This window comes from Coregonus clupeaformis, chromosome 16, assembly GCF_020615455.1.
Source record: "Coregonus clupeaformis isolate EN_2021a chromosome 16, ASM2061545v1, whole genome shotgun sequence".
NCBI classification, from domain to species: Eukaryota; Metazoa; Chordata; class Actinopteri; order Salmoniformes; family Salmonidae; genus Coregonus; species Coregonus clupeaformis.
In genome coordinates, this window is record NC_059207.1 from 50,209,155 (window position 1) to 50,222,134 (window position 12,980).

The 12,980-nt window shown below is 43.3% G+C and overlaps 1 protein-coding gene across 4 annotated transcripts in view; it reads left to right on the forward strand.

Annotated features, from left to right (window-relative positions):
- The window catches only part of LOC121585060 (tenascin), a 151,024-nt gene that overhangs the window by 115,737 nt on the left and 22,307 nt on the right, over window positions 1–12,980 (forward strand). For all 4 annotated transcript variants that reach the window (XM_041901405.2, XM_041901403.2, XM_041901406.2 and 1 more), the window contains exons 6-10: window positions 2,092–2,245; window positions 4,533–4,802; window positions 5,635–5,820; window positions 7,479–7,568; window positions 8,687–8,950. In XM_041901405.2, coding sequence (XP_041757339.2) covers window positions 2,092–2,245; window positions 4,533–4,802; window positions 5,635–5,820; window positions 7,479–7,568; window positions 8,687–8,950 — 964 coding nt within the window. The remainder of the gene's footprint in view (window positions 1–2,091; window positions 2,246–4,532; window positions 4,803–5,634; window positions 5,821–7,478; window positions 7,569–8,686; window positions 8,951–12,980) is intronic.

Below are 12,980 nucleotides of genomic sequence, written 5' to 3' on the forward strand. Positions count from 1 at the left end.
AGGCTTGGTGCGGGGAGCAGGAACGGGCCGGACCGGGCTGACGATGCGCACCACAGGCTTGGTGCGGGGAGCAGGAACGGGCCGGACCGGGCTGACGATGCGCACCACAGGCTTGGTGCGGGGAGCAGGAACGGGCCGGACCGGGCTGACTATGCGCACCACAGGCTTGGTGCGAGGGGCAGGAACATGCCGGACCGGGCTGGCGACGCGCACCACAGGCTCGGTGCGAGGGACAGGAACAAGCCGGACCGTACTGGGGACACACACCACTGGCCCTACGCGGGGATCAGGAATGGGCCGGACCAGACTGGCAACACACCCCAGTACCTTTCGCCGTGCCTCTACATTCTCCTTCCCCCTGGTGACCAGTGACTCCCTTAACCTGGCGGCCTCCTTTGCCAACCCCGCTGAACCACTCTATCCCGGCCTCCTGCTGCCCCGTCGTCCACGGCGTGAGCCCCCCTAAACATTTTTTGGCCGTCTCTCCTCCCCGTGGGCCAGGCCTCCATGGCTCTCGCCAGACTCTCGCTCCTCTGCTCCCAAGTCCAGCCTCTCTCCTCCTCACGCTGCTTGACCCAGTCAAGGTTGATATTCATTAGAGTCCTCTCTGGCGTTGGCTCCTGGACACGCTGCTTGGTCCAGTTATGGTGGGATCTTCTGTCACGATCGCTGGAGGAAGTGGACCAATGCGCAGCGTGATGAGTGAACATACTTATTTATTTATTAGAGAACAAAACGATAACGTGACGTCCTTGGTTACAAACACTAACCATACACGGAACAAGATCCCACAACACAATGTGGAAAACAGGCTGCCTAAGTATGGTTCCCAATCAGAGACAACAAGCAACAGCTGATTCACGTTGCCTCTGATTGAGAACCACACCGGCCAACATAGAAACAAATGAACTAGATAATAAACCTAGCACACAAAACACATAGAAACAACACACCCTGGCTCAACATAACAGAGTCCCAGAGCCAGGGCGTGACACAACAGTAGTTCCCTCATCTTCAGAAACACTGTGAGTTAGCAACAGTAGTTCCCTCATCTTCAGAAACACTGTGAGTTAGCAACAGTAGACCCCTCATCTTCAGAAACATTGTGAATTAGCAACAGTAGTTCCCTCATCTTCAGAAACACTGTGAGTTAGCAACAGTAGACCACTCATCTTTAGAAACACTGAGTGAGCAGCACGCCCCTCTCCTGTCTCCCATGGGGCATTGCATGTTGTTAATGGATCTCTCTCTACATATTCCACAAGGAGGAGGTTGAGATCTTCAGAAGCCCACAGCCTATCATTATTCCCATTATCCCTGTGGTAGAAATCATATACGCCCCATAACAGAACAGACACCCACTCCAAGCTTCAGTAATTGCCCTAGCTATGTGTCGGTGTCCCAAATGGCACACTATTCTCTATATAGTGCACTACTTTTGACCAGAGCCCTATAGGTCTATGGGTCCTGGTCAAAAGTAGTGCACTATATAGGGAATAGGGTGTAGGGTGCCATTTGGGATGCAGATGATGTGAAACAGGGTTAGTATCCTATGGAAATAGTTTAGCCGAGCCAGTATTCAAAGTCTGTTTTCTTTAAGTCTCTAAGTTTAAATGTGACAAAATGTTCTGTGAGGCTTCTGTTGACAGCTCTAATGGCCATGTACTGCAGCCATGAGGCACAGAATGATTATTGTTTCTAAAAGCTTTTTTTCTTTTCAAGCACATATGAGAAATAGTCCTAGGACATGAAATCCACAGTTCATTACATTCAGTTCCCCCCACACCCCCTGTAGTTCAACCATCACAGACAGGACCCCTGAGTATGATGTGGCTGCCCTATTCCCACACCAAATGTTTGTCCCAAATGGCTCCCTACTGCCTATATAGTGCACTACTTTTAACCAGAGCCCAATTGGCCCTGGTCAAAAGTAGTGCACTGTAAAGTGAATAGGGAGCCTAAGCTTGACATTGAGGTGGGTAATGATAGATACACTAGATAGATAGGTACTTTATTAATCCCCAAGGGGAACTGTGCCATCATGAAACATGCCATACCATTTTAATGATTGGTGTTGTTTGGTGTTGGCAGAAAGAGGAGAATGGGGAGATTCTGAACTCCCTGGGCAGCCCTGACACCATGTTTGAGCAGTCAGGGCTGGGACCTGGTCAGGAGTACGAGGTCAAACTGGAGGTGGTGAAGAACAACACCAGCGGACCCCCAGCACGCAAGAACGTTTTCACAAGTGAGTTTATATCCATTCGTTTACAGGACAATTGACTCCTCCAGGCCAATAACATTCAGTTGGAAAATTAACCTGAATGTTGAGCCTGCGTAGATGGTAGCTTGTAGGACGAAAACCCACCTAAGTATTTACACTTGGCGACAGCTATAGGGAGCCAGGACACTTTCTTAACCCCCATCTTTAAAAAAAAATCTAACCCTGAGAATGGCTTATTATTATAATTATGGCCCAGTTGACTAAGCCTTGAACTGTTCAAATTGTAGCACTGTGATACCCATGAGTATCACGATGGGGAAATGCAAGGTTTACAGAATCATATATAGAGTAGGCCTTTGACTTAATGCCTCAAGGCTTGAATGACTTATCCCTGAAGAAGCTTTGAATTAAATGTTCAGAATTCATTCAGAATTCGATTTTTTCATCCTTGCCAATGCTGGCTACACACAATTAAAGGTAAATAACTAATTCAAAATATGGAGAGCTTCACACAGGGACCTGCCAGCATCAAGTGTATTGTAATCCTTGTTTTCATGACATATTTGCATGGGAATAAGCCATAAACCCCTCTTACGCCATTCTGACCATCTGCATGACATTTTAAATATGATTTACAGCAATACAGACAGACAAAGAAGCGGCTTACAGCTGTCAAAGTTACACACAGAAACACATTGTCACCTTGATTCAATCGATTTCTTGAATATCCCCTCTGCTGCAGCTCTGAGATTGTGTCCCAAATGGCACCTTATTTCCTATATAGTGCACTACTTTTGACCAGGGTCTGTTCAAAAGTAATGCACTATGTAGGCAATAGGGTGCAATTTGGGATGCAGTCGGACAGTCTATCCAAGGCATCCTGAAGTTCCAACATTGCGTGATTAGCTCATTACTTTTCATAGCATCGTCTTGATTTACTAGAGGCAGTAAAAAGCCACCACTACCCCCTTGGAAGGTTTAACAGTTATGAGGAAATCATATCTCCATCAGGCTGCTGCTATCAAGGCTAATGGCTTGTATCAGGGTTTGGGATCAATATAACTACAGGTTTTGGGGTTGAAACTATACTCCACCTGCCAGCTTGGTTCCCACCAACTCTCTCACCAGCCAAGCAATTTTTAGGTGGCTCGAGGGGAGGTTAAAATATACTGCACCACCAACACATTCAAGACTAGTCATGGAGAATGGTGTTTTATTATATATATATATATATATATATTTTTTTTAAAGCTTTGTGGAACATTCCAGCACTGAAATGGGATCTGAACAGAGTGTGAGCTTTCACCCCTGCCCCAGAGAGTTCTGTTACAACAAATCAGAATAAGGCGATTTCAATATGCTGAAGCAAATGTTCTTCTCAAGGTTCTCTACTAACCTTTATTGCCTCACCTCCATCCCAAAGCAAGGTCAGACAATCTCTGCTTATTTATGGTTTGAAATCTGCCCCCGACTTGCCAGAGTAAACAGAACAAGGAAAGGAAAAGCCATTAGCTACCTGACATCCTCTTATACACCTCCTCTTTAGGATCGAAGAGTAGTTTACATTATAGCATTGACTGACACTATAGGACTAGCATTTATGTGTGTGAAGTCTATGGAGCTGTTGAACATTGGAACCTGAGCGCCATACTGGGTGGTGTTAAGCATACACCCACAAACACACACACACACACACACACACACACACACAGCAGCACTGGGATTATGGGGTCCCCTAGATCTCCATGTCACTCAAGGCCTCTTTATGTCTGCCATTAACACACATAGACATACTGTAGTGGGATTTGCATTCTGGGAGTCTAATTGCATGGAGTGATCCCATCCCCCCTCACTCTCTCCTCCCCTCCCCCCATGGTGTGTATGTGTGTGGAAGGGAGGCACCACTCAGGAGACTATCACAACCCTGGAACCACACACACGCACGCATGCACTCACACGTATGCACGCACACGCGCACGCACACACACACACGCACAAGCACGCAGCTAGGCTCATTGGGGGTTACATTTGTGCTAAGCTCCAATGCAGATTCCATGTCTTATCTGTCTTTTGCAGAAGGGTGACTTTCCTGAAGTTGCTGAATGTGACAAATCAGTTCCATCACACTGTAGGGAAAGTGCCTTTCATGCTCCAGGTTTTGATGTGTACTTACATGAACAACCTCATGCATGGATGCATACTAGAAAATACAGTGTTTTCAAACCATTATTGGTAGTAAATGCTCTCACTATTTATATTCAACCCTGTAGCAAAGGTTCTGATGAGAGCTCCTACTCTCCTCTCTCTGCAGAGATCGATTCGCCCAGAGAGGTGGATGTGCGTGACGTGACGGACACCACGGCGCTGGTGACCTGGTTTCTGCCGGTGGCCATGGTGGACGGGGTGAGCGTGTCCTACTGGCCCAGCGACAACCCCTCAGACAGGAGCACAGTGGAGCTGTCCTCCAGCGACACACAGCACCACCTGGGCAGCCTGAACCCTGACACAGAGTATGAGGTGTCTCTCATGGCCAAGAGGGGAGAGATGACCAGCGTGCCCGTGTCTGAGACCTTCCTAACAGGTAAGACAAGAGCTGTATCCCAATTGGCACCCGATTCCCTTTATAGTGCACTACTTTTGACCAGGGCCCATTACTGCTCTGGTCAAAAGTAGTGCACTATATAGCATGGTTGGGGTCAATTCCAATTGAATTTGAAATGTAATTTAATTATTGAATTCACTCATGAAGTGGAGAATGTACATTGAATTAAATTCGATTTTTCAACAATCGTCAAGTTACGCAATTGGAATTGAATTGGAATTGTTTGGACCGTTTGAATTAGAATTGTAAAAACATTTTTATTTAATCTTTGGAATTTAATTTAATTGGAATTCAATATTTGTATATGTCCCAATTAATATAATTAATCCAGTATCAAAAATTGACTGCATGATTTGTTTAAAATCATTTCAACTTGTATTTCTATATTTCCAGTATAGCTAGGCTGTCTGAACAGATCAGCCTGAAAGCCTGAGGGAATGTAATTTGAATTTGAATATGTAGAAGTTTTGGGGATAATATTGAATTGGGAATTATTGGAATTTACCTAACATTGGAATTGAGAGGAATTGAATTATCTCAGAATTCAAATAATTGAATTAAATGGAATTTATAGGGAGGGAATTTAATTAGAATTTAATTTGTGGAATGAACCCCAATCCTGCTATATAGGGAATAGAGCGCCATTTGGGAAGCAGCCAAGGGACCTGGAACAAGCCTTTCATACAGCACTAGGGTTGCAAAAAAGTGGTGGTCTGTTCTCAACTCGGTGTCTGGACCACACATGGTACTGTATTTACAAGAGAATCATAACATTCCCACCTCGACTGATCTGTGATTGGATGTGTTCCAGACCTGGATGCCCCACGGGATCTGCAGGCGGTAGAGCTGACTGACGAGAGCATCACTCTGGAGTGGAAGAACAGCCAGGCTAAAGTAGACAACTACCGCATCAAATACGGCCCCCTTTCTGGAGGAGACCACGGAGAGCTGCTGTTCCCTACCGGACCCCTGGACACCACCCAGGCCAAAATCAGTGGTAAGTAATCTCATTTTAATATATGTAAAACCCTGATGAAAAAAACAATAAATATGTTTTTTTAGCAACTTCAACTGCCCTCCAAGAGTTTCTCTTCCAAGAACTTCCTCTTCACTTCTGTTAGCTCCTCAATTCAATCACCTTTGTTGGAGAGCACGGTAGTGGCAGTGTTCCCTTCCCTTTGGTAAGACAGAACCCCTCCCACTAGTCTAGAGTTATGACAGGATGCTGTGGTGGTGGTGATGTTGTGTAATATCTGGTGGTGCTTGTCTAATTTCACACTCTACAGAGGAAGTGAACTGTGCTTCTGGTACATTTTCAGTTTTTAGATACTTTTGTTTGCTTTGGGTTTACATTAACTCATTACCTCTTTAAAAATGGATTGAAAAATGATTTATTTCAATGTGATAACAGCTTTAAAACAACCATCCTGTCTTTGTGTAAATTAATAGATATTGTTTTTCAATGTAAACAGCGACGTCGCTTTACCAACTATTCCGCCGCCAAGCATTTGTGGTCCTCTTTCAAAAATGTTCTGTATTAAATTCAATGCACTTACTATATTTCCAAATGGGCTGCTTTGTTTTTGTGTCATGAAACATTTGCCCAGCCACAAAAGCCCCCCACTTTATTAGAAAACAGCCAACAGGAGATTGCATTCGGGCCTTAAATGGAATAACACTGCTGCTTGTTTCAATGTGAGCTCCATCCTGGTCAAACAAGAAAAGCAGGTAGGGCCTTTTTTCATCCTCGTGCACCGGCTCCCATAATGCTCCATGCTTTGAGGCGGGCGGGCGGGCGGACGGACGTGTCTTTCTAAACCATGTGCCACTGCATCGAAGGATTAGGCTCCCTGGCTGAGAAAAAAAGGAAAAAGGTTCCAAACGGGTAATAGTGTCTTTGTCTGAGGCCCATTCTTTGTCCTTGGGTGCCCCATCCCCTGTAAATAAGGCAGTGGGTGCGTCCCAATTACCTACATAGTGTTTTACTCCCTACATAGTGCACTACTCAAAAAAGTGTACTATATAGGGAATAGGTTGCCATTTGGGACACACACAATGTGTCTATTCAGCTGACTGACGTCCCCCTCCACTCCTCTCCGATCCTCACACACCTCAGCACTTTTTTCACACAGTTATTATCTGTAATTGCCTTCACACTTGTGATTTTATTGATAATGACTTTCCTCTGCATTAGGTGTAATTTCATGCTGCAAGACTCCTAGTGCCTGGCTGCCTAGTGACCTCTGTGGGAGTTAATAAAGGAAATAATGGCAGTTGGACTGAGGACCGTTAATTGCACCGCACACAGCGATCTCAAAAGCCTCTTATATCATAGCAAATGTTGTTTCTGGCCCATAGAGAGCCTCTTCTAGAGCCATCAGTGCAAATAAAGGTTCCAAATACAGGTTCCAGAATGAAGAGGCTGAAAATAAACCCAATTATGCTTGAATCTCTTAAATAGGCAATTAAGACCTTGAAGAGCTTCACTCTTTTTCATTGTTGTCGAAGATATTAGCTGCAAACAGCTGGATGTTTTTCTATTACACTATTTTCATAGATCAAAACCTGATCATTGGTCAATACAAAAACATATATTCCTCATGCTATTTGCATGCATCCGATACAATAAGTGTTATTTGTGTGTGTGTTGTGTAGGCCTGAGGCCTGGGTCAGAGTATGGGATGGGAGTGACAGCCGTGAAGAGTGAGCGAGAGAGCCTTCCTACCACCACCAACGCTGTTACAGGTGAGATCTATTAACTTTTGCTGTATTGTAAATAAATACATTGTTTTCATTTACTGTCATGGATAGTAGTAATAATCTACTAATAATAATTGCCATTCAACTATTTACTTCCGACAATCCACAAATACACTACCGTTCAAGATATGGCTTTTTCTTTGCAACTCTGCCTAGAAGGTCAGCATCCCGGAGTCGCCTCTTCACTGTTTATGTTGAGACTGGTGTTTTGCGGGTACTATTTAATGAAGCTGCCAGTTGAGGACTTGTGAGGCGCCTGTTTCTCAAACTAGACACTCTAATGTATTTGTCCTCTTGCTCAGTTCTGCACTGGGGCCTCCCACTCCTCTTTCTATTCTGGTTAGAGCCAGTTTGCGCTGTTCTGTGAAGGGAGTAGTATACAGCGTTGTACGAGATCTTCAGTTTCTTGGCAATTTCTCGCATAGAATAGCCTTCATTTCTTAGAACAAGAATAGACTGACAAGTTTCAGAAGAAAGTTATTTGTTTCTGGCCATTTTGAGCCTGTAATCGAACCCACAATTACTGATGCTCCAGATACTCAACTAGTCTCAAGAAGGCCAGTTTTATTGCTTCTTTAATCAGCACAACAGTTTTCAGCTGTGCTAACATAATTGCAAAATGGTTTTCTAATGATCAATTAGCCTTTTAAAATGATAAACTTGGATTAGCAAACACAACGTGCCATTGGAACACAGGACTGATGGTTGCTGATAATGGGCCTCTGTACGCCTATGTAGATATTCCATAAAAAAATCAGCCGTTTCCAGCTATAATAGACATTTACAACATTAACAATGTCTACACTGTATTTCTGATCAATTTGATGTTCTTTTAATGGACAGAAAAATTGCTTTTCCTTCGAAAACAAGGACATTTCTAAGTGACCCCAAACTTTTGAACGGTAGTGTAGTTCTCTCCGCTTGTCTTGCACTATTTGAAAACTACAGTCAGACTTCCTATTCTTGTTAGCCTGAAATACACTCCTTCTATACTTCATATTCTATATTCTATATTCTCCTTCTTTATTCTATATTCTCCTTCTATATTCTCCTTCTATATTTCATATTCTTTGTTCTATATTCTCCTATATTCTACTCTTCAGCATTGGATGCGCCTAAAAACCTGGAGGTGGAGTCTTCCACTGAGACTCAGTTGGTGCTGGTGTGGCAGAAGCCAGTGGCTAAGATCGACAAGTACAAGCTGCTATACGTGTCAGCCGACGGACACAGGGCTGAGTTGACACCCTTATCCAATGACATCAAGTACACCCTGAGGAACCTGATGCCTGGCATGCTGTACACTATCACCCTGACCGCTGAGAGGGGACACAAGCAGAGTGACCCCGCCACCATCTCAGCAGCAACAGGTCAGTGAGGACAGTACACCTCTATCTCCTCTAGCCTTGTCCCATACATAGAATTAGAATGAATAGAGCAGGCATCCCCATTCAGGTCAGTTATGCCACAATGGGAAGACTGGCGGCCATATTGAGTGTCCCCTCATTCTATATACAGTATATGGTCCCATACTGCAGTAGCCACAAGTCAGTGTGGACAGAAGCTCTCCAAACCTGGTCCCATACATATGTTTTTATGGTCTCAAAATGTATGTAAACGAGCCACAGGTCAGTGTAAACAGTACTGGAATTTAATTGACAATAACTGTCTTGACAATGACATCTATCAAGTTGGCAAGAGCACAAACGTATCTGGAACCAGGCTAACAGTACACCTCTCCTAGCCTGGTTCCATACTGTATGTACAGTATCTAGCCTAACTATCTTCTAACGTTGTCAAGCTGTTCATTGGCTAAAGCACAAACAGACTGGACAACTAGGCTAAATCTCTTCACATGATGAGAATTCTGTTAGGCTATACCTTAGTACTACCACTATTAATCTTCCAGGTGTATTAACTATCAACAATCTCTTACTGTATCTTAAAAAGCTATAGGAGGGATTTACACTGTCCATCATCCATGTTGATGCTTTATAATAGGGGTATGGAAGAAAGCAAAAAAAAATGAATTCTGTGAGAATGAGTTTGGACTGTGTTTTGTGAGGTTTTGTGTTGTAGGGTTTTGTATTGTAGGACCCCAGCCTTTTTCTCATTAACCAAATATTCAGTTTTCCCCTCCAGGCCATCAGCCAAACCTAGGCAATGAATTGAATTCATTGTTGCTACTTTTCTGTCTGTCTCTGTTTCCCCCCTCAAGCCTTTAATTTAACTGCATGTGGGTTTATTTTACTTATTTTACTGAAATACGGAAAGAAAAAGAAAAGATGATTGTGACATTTTTTTGCTAGCGCCAGTGGTCAGGGTGCTTCCAAACCAAACATCCGAGAAGAAAGTCCTCCAGTTATGTAACAGGGTACCCATTACTGTGTATGGCTATGGGCTAAATTGATATGGCATTAGGAAAACGCTGGTATGGTTCAGAATAACTTTATTTTGTTGAATCTGTGTCCCATGCTGCCAAGGTGCAGAATGGAGGTGGTGTGTACTCCATACAAAGGCCATTCATGTGATAATTGTTCTTTTGTGCGATTTGACCACGATGAACTGTGGGTCTGTCAGATAAAAGGACACATGCGGGGGCCCCTGATAAAACATTGTGTCTCTGAAATCAACACTCCTCTAATCCGCATGCAGCATTCGTTCCTCCGACCGTTTTATAATCTCCAGACGTGTAATACAAACACAAAGCATGCTGCATGTTAGCAGGGATATAAAGGGATTGGACAAGGGGGGAGGGGTGTGGGGGTTGCCCACCCTTTGCCCACCCTTTCGCCCCCCAGGTCTGGGCCTTACTTGTGTTTGACAATCATCAGGCGTTGAAAGGCTTACAAGAATCTGAGTTCAAGTGTTTGGAGACCCACTGGAGAGAGCAAATAAGAAACCCAATACCTCTGGCAGGAAAAAAAGCTTCAAAACAGTGGTTCTGAATTTTGAGGCTATTTCAAATGCTGAGCAAGTAACCAAAATTCATTTGATATAATAAACCTCCTGCAGCTTTATTGTCTCCTGATCTTCCTGTACATTTCTGACTGCTGGACGGATCTGGTACTTTCAAATTACCAGGATTCTCATAATATAGGCTAATCAGTAAATTCAGGGACCCATCGAGCCTTTCTGTAAATTGAAGGATCAGGCACAATGAGAGAGAACTGTTTGATTGATCATATCTTGAGCAATAGTCAATAACCATACTAAATATACAAAACATATACAGTGCCAGTCAAAAGTTTGGACACACCTACTCATTCAAGGGTTTTTCTTAATTTTTACCATTTTCTACATTGTAGAATAATAGTGAAGACATCAAAGCTATGAAATAACACATATGGAATCATATAGTAACCAAAAAAGTGTTAAACAAATTAAAATATATTTTATATTTGAGATTCTTGAAAGTAGCCACCCTTTGCCTTGATGACAGCTTTGCACACTCTTGGCATTCTCTCAACCAGCTACACCTGGAATGCTTTTCCAACAGTCTTGAAGGAGTTCCCACATATGCTGAGCACTTGTTGGCTGCTTTTCCTTCACTCTGCGGTCCAACTCATTCCATTTAATCTCAATTGGGTTGAGGTCGGGAGATTGTGGAGGCCAGGTCATCTGATGCAGCACTTCATAACTCTCCTTCTTGGTCAAATAGCCCTTACACAGCCTGGAGGTGTGTTGGGTCATTGTCCTGTTGAAAAACAAACAATAGTCCCACTAAGCGCAAACCAGATGGGATGGCGTATCGCTGCAGAATGCTGTGGTAGCCATGCTGGTTAAGTGTGCCTCGAATTCTAAATAAATCACTGACAGTGTCACCAGCAAAGCACCCCCACACATCACACCTCCTCCTCCATGCTTCACTGTGGGAACCACACATGCGGAGATCATCCGTTCACCTACTCTGCGTCTCACAAAGACACGGCGGTTGGAACCAAAAATCTCAAATTTGGACTCATCAGACCAAAGGACAGATTTCCACCAGTCTAATGTCAATTACTCGTGTTTCTTGGCCCAAGCAAGTTTCTTCTTATTATTGGTGTCCTTTAGTAGTGGTTTCTTTGCAGCAATTCGACCATGAAGGCCTGATTCACACAGTCTCCTCTGAACAGTTGATGTTGAGATGTGTCTGTTACTTGAACTCTGTGAAGCATTTATTTGGGCTGCAATCTGAGGTGCTGTTAACTCTAATGAACTTATCCTCTGCAGCAGAGGTAACTCTGGGTCTTCCTTTCCTGTGGCGGTCCTCATGAGAGCCAGTTTCATCATAGTGCATGATGGTTTTTGCGACTGCACTTGAAGAAACATTCAAAGTTCTTGAAATGTTCCGGGATGCCTGACCTTCATGTCTTAAAGTAATGATGGACTGTCGTTTCTCTTTGCTTATTTGAGCTGTTCTTGCCATAATATGGACTTGGTCTTTTACCAAATAGGGCTACGTTTTGTATACCACCCCTACCTTGTCATAACACAACTGATTGGCTCAAATGCATTAAGAAGGAAATAAATTCCACAAATTAACTTTTAACAAGGCACACCAGTTAATTGAAATGCATTGCAGGTGACTACCTCATGAAGCTGGTTGAGAGAATGCCAAGAGTGTGCAAAGCTTTCATCGAGGCAAAGGGTGGCTACTTTGAAGAATCTCAAATCTCAAATATATTTTGATTTGTTTAACACTTTTTTTTGGTTACTACATGATTCCATTTGTGTTATTTCATAGTTTTGATGTCTTCACTATTATTCTACAATGTAGAAAGAAAGAAAGAAAAACCCTTGACTGATTTGATGTGTCCAAACTTTTGACTGGTACTGTATATGTTTAGTATATTTAGTATGGTTATTGACTATTGCTCAAGATATGATCAATCAAACAGTTCTCTCTCATTGTGCCTGATCCTTCAATTTACAGAAAGGCGTGAGTGTTTGTGTGTGTGTTGGAGTGACACTGTGTGTGAGTGTGTAGGGCCCTGTGAGTGTGCATAGAGACTGAAATAAAAGGTCAATAAAGATACAAGGTAAACTCGGTCCGTGTAGCTATTTTGTTAGCTATTTATCAGTCGTATTGCTTGGGGATAGAAGCTGTTCAAGAGCCTGTTGGTGTCAGACTTGATGCACTGGTACCTCTTGCCGTGCGGCAGCAGAGAAAATAGTCTATGGCTTGGGTGGTTGGGGTCTTTGACAATTTTCTGTTAGTCTTTTGACAATACTTTCTGTTAGTGTGTGGTTTTGAGTCATTTGAGTGTAATCAGTACTATAGGGTGTGTCTTCAATGCCCAGCCAGTCATCCAAGTCCTCATCTGTCTTTCTATTTGTGCTGTATGTGTAAGTTACCAGTCCAGCCACTGTGGAAGTTCTTTGCTCATTAGTAATTTCCCCAATACAAAAACAAAA